The following is a 14,272-nucleotide window of genomic DNA, read 5'->3' as shown; positions in this document are numbered from 1 at the left end:
GGGCCCTGCCATGAAGTGGGCTGGAGGTGTGGGGTCTGGCAGGAGGGAGGGTGCAGGAGCACGCTTGGAATTGAGGGGGTCTGAGTGAGAGGGAAGGTGCAGAAGCAAGTTGGGGATGGGTGATTTAGACAGGAGCAGGGTGCAGGTGAGGGCCTCAGTGGGAGGGGCTACAAGAGCAGACTGCGGCTGAGGGATCTGGGTGGGAAGTGGGTGCAGGAGGGCTTGGGATCTGGAAGAGAGGGGTCAGAGTGGATGTGAGGAGTCTGGGAGGGAGGGAGCAGGAACAGGGTGGGAGTAGGGGTCTGGATGGGAGGGAGGAAAAGGAACTGTCGAGGGGTGTGGAATCTGGGCAACATGCCTGCAGCTTAGCTGGGTAGCACCCCAGGATGCACATGGTTCTGTGCCCCCTCCCCCATCTCAGGCACTGCCCTCTGCTGCTCTGATTGGCTGGAATTCTGGCCAATCAGAGCACCAGAATGAAACCTCCAGGCAGAGCTTCTGGGGCTGCTGTCACTCCTCCCCTTCTGACTGCTGTGGGAATGACATTAAGTGGCAGCAACACTATGCCAGGCTGCTTCCTGCCAGTGAGCCCACGGTCTGGATCCAGCCCTGGCTTGCCTTATTTGGCCCACGAGGCTCAGGGTTCTTTGCCTTGAACTCTGCCACAGGCCAGATACTGAGGTGGGCGAGGAGCACTGAGCCTCTGGGGACAGACTGAGACAAACTGGGGGCCAGGGGTTCTCCAGTCATGAGCTTCAGGTTGACTTAACTGACTACAGTGATGGTTTGTCTTCAGACTGTCAAATGATGGAAGTTTAGGGCTGGCAAAGACCTCAAGAGGTAATAAAGTACAGATCCTGTACTGAGGCAGGACCAAGTAAATCTAAACCAGTCTTGAATAGTAACAGAGAGGGAGCTGTGCTAGTCTATATACTATCAAAAGAAAAAAGTAGTCAAGTATCACTTTAAAGACAAACAAAATGATTTATTAGGTGAGCTTTTGTGGGACAGACCCACTTCTTCAGACCATAGCCATGCCAGAAAGAGTCTGTTCTGGTATGGCTATGGTCTGAAGAAGTGGGTCTGTCCCACAAAAGCTCACCTAATAAATTATTTTGTTTGTCTTTAAAGTGATACTTGACTACTTTTTTGTTTTGATAGACAAGTCTTGAAATGTTTGCCCAACGTCATCTTAAAAACCTCCAATGATGGTGATTCCATAACCTTCCTTGCAAGACTATTCCAAAGCCTAAAAACCCTTTGAATTAGAGTTTTTCCTAATACCTAACCCCCCTCTTTTTCAGATTAAGTGCACTGCTTCTTGTCCTGCTTTCAGTGGCCATTAAGAACAACTGGTCACTGTCCTTTTTGTAATATCCCTTAACATATTTAAAGATTATCAGCTGTTCCACTTCCCTCCTTTAGTTGTCTTATCCCAATATTAAACATACACAGTTTTTAACCATTCTTCATGGGTCAGGTACTGTTCTGTGTAGATAGTAATCCATTGGATGGCAGAATTCTAAGTCTTTTTGATGTAGCAGTACTGTATGTGTGGACTGAAGAGGTACGTGTGTTCTTTTTCATCTTTTATATTTCGTGCTCCATGGCTGAGAGATTCTTCTTCTCTGTTGGTGCACAGAGCTCTGTATGCAACGAACGGGTTACATACTGTGCACGTGGCAAACCTTTTCTCCTTTTCAGGCTTGCCCAGGAGTCTTCGTACTGTGGAATTTGTAGTCTCTGAGGGGTTTCCTCTGCTCTGCTGTAGAGAGACTTTGGGGTGACCAGCCAATGGTCAACAGCAACAAAAAATACCCCTTGACCTATGCCAATGTCCAAGGTGTACAGCATAGTTACTCAGGCAGTGTCTCAGTAACAGGATTTGCCTTCAGAGGCTGGGGTGAAATTCCAGCCCCATTTCAGTCAATTGCAGTTTTGCGTGCATGCATGCATGCCTACACACACAGATCTCCCACTATAATGTTGTTGAGAGTAATTCACATTAACTGTGAATGAAATATGGCCCAATGCTGGTAGACTGTACAATATTCCGTGTACCCCCGATGCACTAAGATTGCTATCCATTGCAGCCACAGAAAGCATCTGAGTAGCTGGGCTCCATGAGGATGAAGGTCAGAGCAGCAGGGAGGTGAAATTCATACTCTAATGTACGGCCAAGTTGTAGGGCAGTGAACAGCATCTTGTAGATTGGAAAGAAACTGCAGCCTTCTGCCAGTTGTGCAGGTTACTGGGACTCTCTGATCTATGTGAATGTGACTGTGCAGTTCATGATCTTTTGTGGCTTTCCAGGCCAGACTGAGAGGGCTGATGCAGATGCCCCCCATGCAGCTGTTTCTCCAGCAGTTGCGCACTACAGCAACTAGACCTGGCTTATGAATGTCTTCCTGACATCCAGTCTTAAATGAAATATCTGCGATTGTATTCATTATGTGGCCTTGTGTGGGCCTTCTGCATTGGGATAAATTTCACTGTGAAAGAACTGTTGTTTTCTTCATTTGTCAGTGCTGACAGTTTGGGCACTCTGAAAGCTCCCTTATAGCCCATGAAAGCTTAAGTCAGTAAAGTTAACTGAATTTGGATAAAGTTGCCTTTAAATTTCTGATGAAACTTTACAGAAAAATTGTGAAGGAAGCTTCTCTGACCCCCAAGTGGTAGCGATGAGGGAGCAGGACTCAGCTTCCTCTGCTAAATTGCTATCCCTCCTCATCTTGTGGGTAAACAGTACTTCTCCCTCGTCCTTGACTGGTGCAGTGTCAATCTACTTTAGCCAGTGGTGGTAACCAGGTGAAGTTACACTTGCAAGCACATCTTGGATTAATGTCTTCTGTTTTTATCACTACTGAAATGAGGTTGTGCTGTTTTGTCTTTTGGCAGGCACGTACCCATTTGTGACTTCATCAAACTGTACTGTGGGTGGCGTATGCACTGGACTCGGTGTTCCTCCACAGAACATTGGTGATGTATATGGTGTGGTGAAGGCATACACTACTAGAGTGGGAATTGGAGCCTTTCCCACTGAGCAGATAAATGTAGGTTTAACATTACAGAGTGTAATACATATAGGCTGTGTCTACGCTACAAAAATAACTTAGAAGTTGCTTACTTCCAAGTACATCTTCGAAGTAAGCAACTTCGAAGTTGAGCATCTATGCACACCCTACTTCGAAGTAGGGCACTACTGCATTCCTGGGAATGGAGTAACGACTTCGAAGTTGGGCTCCCTACTTTGACATTAACTTTGAAGTAAGGAAAAAAATGTGTGTAGATTCTCTGCTGGCTACTTCAAAATTAACTTCAAAGTTAGTTGCTAGTGTAGATGCACCCATAGTAAATGAGAAATAAGGTCAATGGAATAGAATGTTGTAAAAAGATAGTTGTTTCCTACTGACACATACAGACTAAGACAATGTCTGGGGACCACATTCATCCTTAGTGTAACTCAGTTGAAGGCAGCCTGAGATGTTTATTGTCAAAAGCAGATAAAACTGATGACATTCTATTATGTGATGGGCAACCTAGGCTAGTGAGTGGGCTGCAAGATTGTTGTAACCAAGATGATCCGCCACGATAGGGTTGTTTTGCTAACTGCACTTGCATCCTTGGAATTTGTGGGGTGTGCCAAGTGATCCATAGTAGCAGTTTGATTGGATGCCAGGGGAGCACATGGTTCCCACAGTCAGTTCTGTACAATCGCCAGTGATACATCAAACCCCAATGGGCTGTATGTGGCTCGCAGGCCACAGGTTGCTCACGACTGTTCTGTTAAAATGTCTGTAGTGTTGTCACAAGTAATAACTTTTTTCCATTGTATGCAGAGTTGTGGTAGCCCTGCCAGTCCCAGCATATTAGAGAGACAAGGTATATGACACTGTACCATATAATTCTTTCCATCCATGGGCAGAATCAATTTTGTTTTGTTTACCAAGGCATGTATGGATGTGCACCACCAGTAGAAATACATGCTGGTGGCGGTGGGCACTCTACTGATCAGCTGGGCAACCCCTGAATCTCTCCTGGGAAACTGCCCAAGCACTCAGCTTACAATGAATACTGCTGGGTAAGGTAGTGTCTTATATTGGACTGACTTTTGTTGGTAAGAAAGACAAGTACTCAAATTTACACAGAGCTCTTCTTCAGTTCTGGGAAACATGTTTAGTGTAATACATAAATGCAAGGTGTAATAGATGGTTTTGCATGCTCATAGGAGGTATCATCATGGGAGGGATCCCATTCTGAATAAAATCTTCCCTGAACTCCCTCTTTTGGTTTTCAAACGCCCAAAACATTTCAAGTTCATGATCAGAAGCTAGCTCCCTACACAGACCAGGATGCCATAGTTCAAACCTGCACCAGACCCTGCCAGAACAGCAGTTGAAAAGCCTGCAGGCATATATCCAATGCTATGACAATCAACCCCTCGGACAATGTGCTTTTTAGGATCCATGGGGCCTACATATGTCTGTCCCAACATGTGATGTACTTTAACTACCCCAGTAACAACCCTGTGGTTGAAACCAGGCAGTGATCGCACTCTCAGAGGAACTCACAGAGGAAACTGATAAAAGATAAAAACCCCATTATGACCTCTGGATGAATACTTCTCACAAAGTGATTACTCTGTACCTAACCTCTCAGTCCTATCTTCTATCACTGGGTCTGGGTCCTGAAATTTATGACTTTGCTAGACACTAAAATTATAGACTAGAGATGCTGGATTTATGGATTATTACAACAATATCTAATTGACTAACAACCCACACAAGTTGCTTTTCCCCCTCCAGTTACTGGAGGCATAATAATGGACACTTCACTTGGAAAGGTCCCTTGCAAAATGTATTAACGATTTACACGAAACAACCTGTTCCACTTTATATTTAGCTATTATGCTCTGAAGTTTCCCAGACATGAAGAAGAGCTCTGTGTAAGCTTGAAAGCTTGTCCTCACATCTATGGCAGTAACTCTGATAAAAGAAATTACTTCACTCACCTTTTCTGTCTGGTATAAATGCCATTTTATGTCATGTTCAGTACTGCACGTACACTGGTTATTGTTGTTGGCCAGAACCTCCAGCCTTCCCTCAGGCAAAACTAAATATGCTTCACTAGTAATTTTGCCTTTGTAAGAAGGATTTGGAAACTGCAAGCTATAGTCTTGTGTTTTTGACAATACAGTGTATTCTGAATGATTTATAAAACAGAGCAGGTATCTGATTCAGCCAATTATGCAAAAGCGTCTTTATTAAAAATGGAGGGTGGTAGAGTTTTTAAGTGTATATTGTACCTTCATTATCCAAGGACTGGATGGCTCAGAAGATTAACGATGAGATATAAATCCATAAACGTCTAGGTCACTGGTCTGAATCCTCTGTAATGTTATAGTGAATAAATCCCAGCTTTTAATGGGTACAATAAAATTAACTGGTGGTAAGATTCAGTTCCTCACACAAAGGTTTTTCACATCTTTTGTCTGCATTACAAAAAACTGCCATCCCAGTGGGCATTAGCTGATACTTTTAGTTATTTGTATTATAATGTCCAGGAGCCTATTGTGCTAGGCTTTATGAAATACAGAACATAAGACTAAACATAAGACAAAAACAAATAAATCCAGATAACATGGGCCGCGTCTACACGTGCACGCTACTTCGAAGTAGCGGCGCCAACTTCGAAATAGCGCCCATCACGGCTACACGTGTTGGGCACTAGTTCGAAGTTGAAATCAATGTTAGGCGGCGAGACGTCGAAGTCACTAACCCCATGAGGGGATGGGAATAGCGCCCTACTTCGAAGTTGAACGTCGAAGTAGGGCACATGTAGACGATCCGCGTCCCACAACATCGAAATAGCGGGGTCCTCCATGGTGGCCATCAGCTGAGGGGTTGAGAGACGCTCTCTCTCCAGCCCCTGCGGGGCTCTATGGTCACCGTGTGCAGCAGCCCTTAGCCCAGGGCTTCTGGCTGCTGCTGCTGCTGCAGCTGGGGATCCATGCTGCATGCACAGGGTCTGCAACCAGTTGTCAGCTGTGTGGATCTTGTGTTGTTTACTGCAACTGTGTCTGGGAGGGGCCCTTTAAGGGAGCAGCTTGCTGCTGAGTCCACCCTGTGACCCTGTCTGCAGCTGTTCCTGGCACCCTTATTTCGATGTGTGCTACTTTGGCGTGTAGACGTTCCCTCGCAGCGCCTATTTTGATGTGGTGCTGCCCAACGTCGAAGTTGAACGTCGACGTTGCCAGCCCTGGAGGACGTGTAGACGTTATTCATCGAAATAGACTATTTCGATGTAGCGTGCACGTGTAGACGTAGCCATGATGATTACTTGTTCTGTTAATTCTCTCGGAGGCATCTGGCACTAGCCACTGTTGGAGGAATTGCTAGAAGGATTTTCTTATCATATTAAGAAGGAATGTGATTTCCTCCAAAAATAAAAAAACAGTCATACTGGAGCACCATGAGGCATTTTGTGGGAAAAGTCATAATGGTGATTTGTGCTGTGTTTTGGTGGATGCGGGGGCATTAGTGTCAGCTGCAGTCTTCTTTTAAGAGAACTAAATTTTACTTTAAAAAAAAAAAGGGTTTGACTGGGTGAGGTTTGTTGCCTCTTTTGTTGAAACATCCTACTCCTCTCTTTATCCTCCTGTAGGAAATTGGAGACCTTTTGCAGTCCCGAGGCCATGAATGGGGAGTAACCACAGGTAGAAAAAGGCGCTGTGGCTGGTTAGACCTTGTCATTTTGAGATATGCTCACATGATCAATGGATTCACTGCGTAAGCATCACAGATTTTGCGCTACATTTGGAACTGATAATTTTGTTCTCCACAGAATAAAATATGTAGGTAACGTTAAAATCAATGCAGTTAAGTGTTATGTTTTAAGCAATAATTTAATAGAATGTTGTCAAACGGAAAATAATCTGACTCCTGTATGAATGCCCATGCAATGCTAATATGTTTATTCTTAGAAATAGAGAGTTTGTGTGATATAATGTCTGTCTGGTACAATGTCTACTTTTCTCTGCACCAAATGACAGATGTTGAGTGAATCAGTGTATCAGTTTGCTGCAGCAGTTATTCACTCTGTCATTTTCTATCTAGTGCATTCAGAAAAACTCCCATTGACTCTAGTGGACATTGTATTGGTCCACTAGAGTGCATGGCAAAGATCCACAGATCTGTGCAATGCCCATTAGTGTATCAAGTCCAAAAGATCCTAGTTTTCCTTAAGGGTAGGCTTCACCCTGTCCAGAACAGAGCCTCTGGGCTCCAGCACTTTTTATTTTCACTGAGAACTCTGCCCATTGAGCCCAACTCCAAGAGAATCCTGTTGAGGGACTTCTGCTCTCTTCAGCATGGGTGGGGAATCCCCAACCCATTGTCCACATCTGGACCACATCTTATCTGGATCGGGACCCCAAGGCTCAGGGCTTCCCTCCAGAGAATCCAGCCCGGGGCAGGGTGGAGGGTTTTGAAGCTTCAAGCCTTGCTTGCTGATCAGGCAAGCTGTGGTCTGGATCCATACCATGGGCTCTGTTTGGAGCTAGGGCTAGTAGAAGGCAGGAAGCAGCCTTGGGCTCTGCTGCTACTCTTGCAGCTGGGGGAACAGAGGGGGAGCAGCGGCAGCCTTGGCATCCTGCCTGGAGTCTTCCTCGCACTGCTCTGATTGGTTTGGATTCCAGCCAATCAGAGCAGCAGAGGATAGTGCCTGGGAGCAGAGCCATGTGCATCAAAGGGTGAGCATCCTCGTCACTCAGACTGTGCATCCCTCGACTGGTCCTGCATCCCCCTCCTGGCCAGACTGCCACTTCCACACCCTTCCTGCACCCTCTTTCTCACCCTGAATTCCCACTCTGCTCTTGCCCCTTCCCTCCTAGACCTCACCCCCACCCTGACCCCTCCATACCAGACCTAGCAGTACTTTTACTGGGGCTCACGTCAGCTTTACTGCATCTCTAAGGGTTATGAAAATATAGAATTTTATTGGTTATGAAACAAACAATCTTTCTGCAATAACTTAGCTGAACTTTTTGTAAAATTAGTGTTTACCCAAGACCTCATGTTGCTTTCACCTATGCATTCTTTGTGGAAGTGATATGAAAAAGCTATATTCTGTTTCCTTTTCATTTACATGCAACTACTATTTGCCCTATCAACAAAACTATGTCAGTACTGGGAACTTTGGCCGAAATCCTCAAAGGAATTTATGCTTCTAACTTCCACTGATTTCAGATAAAGCTAGGAGCATGAATACTTTTGACAACCTGGGCTCTTGACACTTAGTAATAATGGGAGGTATATGGCCTTTCCAGACAACTGTACACCTTTCAGGAGTGTGATTTGTCTTGCATACCCCAAACTTCACCTCATTTAAAAGTACTTTCTTGGAAAATCAGAGATAAAAATACAAAAGTGTCACAGCCCAGTATTACTGAAAAATGTCTTACAGTCTCCTTTTTGTACTTACATTTCCAAAGATAATATATAGAGCAGTATAAATGAGTCATTGTATGACATTTTAATTAGTACTTACTGCACTAATGTTTTTTATGTAGCCTGTTGTAGAGCTAGAAAAATATCTAGATGAGTTGGTACTCTCTTTGGAAGACTTTTGCATACTACTGGTTGAGAAATTGGAGCCCCTGGTATATGCCATGAATGAGGCAAAGAAAAGCAGCCTTATGCATCTCTTTCCAATTTTTTTCCCAGCTAATCCTTAATATTTAATGGTTTCTTCATCCACCCAAACATTGAAAATATGAGTATGTCTGGCCAAATCTTTAAAACATTGACACAAATATCAGTAAAGCAATACTTATAGACACCAGCTGAGGGTCAGGCATGTTTTTAGCTATATTTGGTACTATTTTCAAGTGCAGTCCTACTTTGTAAAGTACCTCTGCAAAAATCATGAGAGTCTACTGGTTATCTCTTGATAATTTCTATATGAAATGTGTTTCATAAATGATAGGCACTCTCTCAATTAAATAAACTAGCTCACCTAGGAATCTGAAAGTCAAGCTGGAATCTTCCCTGACTGAGTATCGTCAGCACTAATGAAGATTCTGTAGGCCAAATTATGCCATCAGTAGGTTTACACAGTGGTAAGTGGCTGGCCCCATAACTAGAACTTATTAAGCAGTTTAATGCATCTGACAAAGTAGGTCTTTGCCCATGAAAGCTGATGCGCCAATAAATCTGTTAGTCAATAAGGTACCACAGGATTTCTCATTGTTTTTGTGGATACAGACAAACATGGCTACCCCTCTCATACTAAGCACTTCTGTTAATGCACAATAATCATCAAATTCAGCTTTCTGTCTTTCTTACTCCTCTTGCTTCTGCAGGGATTACATGAGTAAACAGTAGTAATAATAAGGTAAGAAGATCTGCATCTTAGTGCAGGGACCAAGCCTGATTAGTGGTGTTTTCACATAGTCACTTTTCAGCACATAATTGTATTTTAAAAGATATGATTGAATACACTGGTCATATGAGCAGGCATAATGTGTGGAAGTAAAACGTGGTAGTAATTTGGTCATCACAAAGGCATGAATTCAGCTACTGAAGTTCTTATTCTAATATATCTTAGTTTTCCTTTACATTGGCTTGGCTGAGCTTGGTCAGTGAGTATAACAGTAGAAAAAAGCAGTTGGAAAGGATTAAAGATGATGATGGAAGGATTCAACTTATGTGTAACTTTATCCATTGTTTTTCTGGACAGTCTGGCATTAACAAAACTGGATATTCTGGATGTCCTTAATGAGATTAAAATTGGTGTTGCTTATAAACTGGCTGGAAAAAGAATTCCATATTTTCCAGGTATGTTTTAAAAATTCTGGATAATCATTTCTTCTCTTTTCTGTTAAGTATCTTGTACTTAAAAGCCAGACCACATTCTCTGTTGCCCAGCACTTTGTAGAATTGTACACCAATGCAAAGAAGTACAAATGAGAATAGTAGTATTTTTACAGTTGCTTTGTATAGGTGTAAATGAAACCAAGGTATAGGACAATGGACTACCACCCTGTGTATATACATTGATACTGGATGCTTATTTGTTTTTTATTTTGTGTGTTGGGGTATTTGTTTGGTACATTTTAATCTCTGATGAACAAGGGCTGCAGTCTCAGGATTATGTCAATGAAATCAAGTTTTGCAAAGGAAACATAAAATGAGTTTTTGTGGCTACGTCTACACTTGCTCCCTTCTTTGAAGGGGTCGTGGTAATCAGGCTGATGGAAGATTATTAATGAAGTGCTGCGATGCATATGCAGCACTTCAGTAGGCCAATTCTCCCCTGCGGCCACTTCGAAATGTCAAATTTTGAAGTGCTTGCAGATACACGGCATGCCAGCACTTCGAAGTTGCTGCAGGAGAGAATTAGCCTACTGAAGTTCTGCATATGTATCGCAGCACTTCATTAGTAATCTCCCATCAGCCTGAATACCATGTCCCCTTTGAAGAAGGGGGCAAGTGTAGGCATAGCCGTTATGTTGTAAAACCTGAGATATGGATACAAAAAGCTTTGCTCTCATTGGAATGCTGGAATGCTTGCTCTGGAAGTGTGCAGTTTAACTCCTAAGTTGGCTACAATGGCTACAGGAAATGGACTTTGTTCCTCCTCACGCTATGTTTACTGTTCTCATAAGCCCTTCTGCTGTCATGAAAGAGAAGAGTCCACTTGTAGTTAATACAAACTTGCTATTTTTATTTAGACTGTCGTACACCGTGGCCCTGTAGCCTAACTAACTAAACAGCCTGTTCCTAATGACACAGCACAGAGGCTCCCTGACTGCTTGTCTACACTGATGTCTTGGAGGAGCCCACTGAACATACTACAAAGACCTAAGGCTCTGATCTTCAGTGCTAGACCTTTTAGTCAAAAATTTCCCACCATTTCAGCTAGTTCAGCTTCATGGGATTTAGCGAGGGTGAATGTTTAGTGTGGAAAGGGCCGCTTGCAGCTGCCAGGCAGCATTTTAACTTCTTTGTTATTGAACTTTGTCCCAGAGGTATCACGCTGGTTAATGTGCTGCTCCCATTTTTTTCTTCCACTCGTACAATTAAACTGATAAAAAAGACAACAACAGTGCTTTTGTAGATAAGGCCTGAAATAATTGTTTCCTTACCTTTCTAGAAATATTTGGCTCATTAGTATAGCTCTATATATAGCATCACAGGGTACTGAGGAAGTGAAACCAAAGGAATTGGATCCTTTTGAGTCTTGCTGTACACTACAGAACTACAAGAAATCTGTGGCATTTTACAGACTAACAGATACTTTGAAGCATAGAGCTTTCATGGCCAAAGACTCGCTTTGTGTGAACAAGACATGAGAAGTCATTCTTCCGCTCTACTCTGCACTGGTTAGGCCTCAGTTGGAGTATTGTGTCCAGTTGTGGGCACCTCATTTCAAGAAAGATGTGGAGAAATGGGAAAGGGTGCAGAAAAGAGCAACAAGAATGATCAAAGGTCTAGAGAACGTGACCTGTGAAGACAGGCTGAAAAAATTGGGCTTGGTTAGTTTAGAAAACAGAAGATTAAGGGGGGGACATGATTGTGGTTTTCAGGTATCTAAAAGGGAGTCATAAGGAGGAGGGAGAAAACTTGTTCTTCTTGGCCTCTGAGGATAGAACAGGAAGCAATGGGCTTAAACTACAGCAAGGGAGGTTTAGGTTGGACATTAAGAAAAAGTTCATAACTGCCAGGGCAGTCAAACACTGGAATAAATTGCCTAGGGAGATCTCTATCTCTGGAGATATTTAAGAACAGGTTAGATAAATGTCTGTCAGGGATGGTCTAGACAGTACTTGATCCTGCCATGAGGGCAGGGAGCTGGGCTCAATGACCTCTCAAGGTCCCTTCCAGTCCTAGCATTCTGTGATTCGTCAGATGCACGAGTGGGGGGAGGGGTCCCAGTAAAAGGGAGGGCCAGAGCTGACAAGGTCTATTCGGTCAGGGTGGAAATGGCCCATTATCAGTAGAACACTTCAGTCTCCCTGGTCAGTCAGTAACAGATTTAAAAGTAGCAGTCCTGCAACAAAAAAAATTCGAAAATAAAATGGAGAGAGAAATCTCTGAGCTGCAATTAATTTGCAGATTTGACTCCATCAGCCAAGGATTAAACAGAGCTTGGGAATGGTTAGTCCCTTACAAAAGCAGTTTCTCTGCTCTGGAAGTTCACATCTCCACATTAGAATCTGACAATGGGCCACATCTCCCCTGACTGATCTGACTTGTTTTTTCTCCTCTCTTGATGTATACTACTGATAATGGGCCATTTACACCCTGACTGAATACACCTTGTCAGCTCTGGCCCTCCCTCTTTCTGGGAACCCCCTCTTTAAATACTACTCTGAACCCACCCCCCCACTCATGCATCTAATGAAGCGGGTCTTTGCCCACCAAAGCTTATGCTCCAAAATATCTGTTAGTCTGTAAGGTGCCACAGGACTTCTTGTTGTTCTCGAAGATACAGACTAACACGGCTACCTCTCTGACATAAGCTGCTATGTCAGTGTTTTACACTGCAGCCTTGTTTTCACCAATGTGAGGGCTTGTCTCCACTATAGCCAGGATTGATGCTGCGGAGATCAATTTAGCGGTGTAATGAAGACCCACTAAATCAACCGCTAATGGCTTGGATGTCAACTCTTAGACTCCCAGCAGAACAAGATGAGTAATGGGAGTTGACCCAGTGTAGTATGAACCTATGATAAGTAGATCTAAGCTACAGTGATTTGAGTTACACCAATAACATAACTTGAATTGTGTAGCTTAGATCATATTTTTCATGTAGACAAGTGTCAGAGAGGTAGCCGAATTAGCCTGTATCTTCAAATATAACAAGAAGTCCTGTGGCACCTTATAGACTAACAGATATTTTGAAGCATAAGCTTTCATGGGCAAAGACCTGCTTCGTCAAACTCATCAGATCTGATGAAGCAGGTCTTTGCCCATGAAAGCTTATGCCCCAAAATATCTGTTAGTCTGTAAGGTGCCACAGGACTTCTTGTTATTTTTTGTGTAGTGTAGACCTGTCGTAGGTGCCCTACAACACCAACATAACTCCATCTCCATGAAAGGCATAGGGATTATGTTTGTATAGTTAGGGTAACGCAGTGTCTGTTTAGACAGTGTTCCTTACATCTACTGTTGTCTTTCCCCAGTGAGGCTACTGAAAAGTCTATGCTCCAAGCCAGGCTGCCACCCCTACGGCTCCCCCTCCAGGTCCCAACTCTCTGATGGCAGTACAGCAGCCAAACAGAGGTGATAAGCCCTGGGCGGCTGCCACCTCCACCTCCTCCATTACCAGCTAGGAGCAGGTTGTTGAGAAGCGCAGGAGACAGCTGGGCTCCTGGCAGGTTGCTGCACAGATCTGAGCTCTCCACACTGGCTCTCAGCTCTCCACACTGCCCCCATTTGGTCAGTGGAAGCACTCCTGGTGAGGATGTGAAGCACTGAAAGGAGGGGAGTGTGGACATCAGCCACCACAGTAATTACTGCAGTGGCTGTAAGTTGATTTAACATAGGTTGACTTCAGTTTATAGTATAGACATGCTCTTAGTTTATTTTTGGATATAGAGTTAACAACAGTACTACAGGTTGACTACAGTGCTACTCTCTAGCCCAATACTCTTGGGACCTGACCAGTGCCAAATGAGAGAAGTTTCTGAATTCCGGGAGATCAATATTGTCCAGTAGCATTACCAACACTCCCACTGCTTACTGGGCTCTTAGAAGACATTGAGGGGTAAATTACAGCTAAATAACAGCACAGAACACTGAGAGCCAAGACTAGTGGCTGTAAACAAACTTTATGGGACCACAGGAAATTTGGCCGCACCCATGATAAGTGATCGTTCGGCTAACTAAACTCATTGCCAGATGAGAGAGTGCCAGATTAGAGATGTTCAACTTGTAGTAAATAGCGTGAACAGATAGCTCAACATTACAAATGTTCCTTTTGTCATGTTGGTTTTTTTCATTTTCTAAAAGATTTGTTAAAATTTGTCTGTTCGAGATCCAGAGATACGATGTTTTAAAGTGGAACTATCATATCCTTACTTGTTGCTGGCTGTGCTTTTGCAGCTAACCAGGAGATACTGCAGAAGGTGGAAGTAGAATATGAAACAATGCCTGGGTGGAAGACTGACACAACTGGGGCAAGGAAATGGGAGGATCTCCCACCCAAAGCACAGAATTATATTCGATGTGTGGAAAACCACATTGGAGTGCCAGGTAAATGTCTCCTC

At 43.6% G+C, this 14,272-nt stretch overlaps 1 protein-coding gene across 2 annotated transcripts in view; it reads left to right on the top strand.

The window, feature by feature from the left end:
* ADSS1 (adenylosuccinate synthase 1) overlaps positions 1 to 14,272 on the top strand; it is a 51,567-nt gene that overhangs the window by 34,938 nt on the left and 2,357 nt on the right. For both annotated transcript variants that reach the window (XM_074996399.1, XM_074996398.1), the window contains exons 9-12: positions 2,899 to 3,053; positions 6,664 to 6,788; positions 9,739 to 9,836; positions 14,109 to 14,258. In XM_074996399.1, coding sequence (XP_074852500.1) covers positions 2,899 to 3,053; positions 6,664 to 6,788; positions 9,739 to 9,836; positions 14,109 to 14,258 — 528 coding nt within the window. The remainder of the gene's footprint in view (positions 1 to 2,898; positions 3,054 to 6,663; positions 6,789 to 9,738; positions 9,837 to 14,108; positions 14,259 to 14,272) is intronic.

This window comes from Carettochelys insculpta, chromosome 6, assembly GCF_033958435.1.
Source record: "Carettochelys insculpta isolate YL-2023 chromosome 6, ASM3395843v1, whole genome shotgun sequence".
NCBI classification, from domain to species: Eukaryota; Metazoa; Chordata; order Testudines; family Carettochelyidae; genus Carettochelys; species Carettochelys insculpta.
This window is presented reverse-complemented; position numbering and strand designations above follow the sequence as displayed.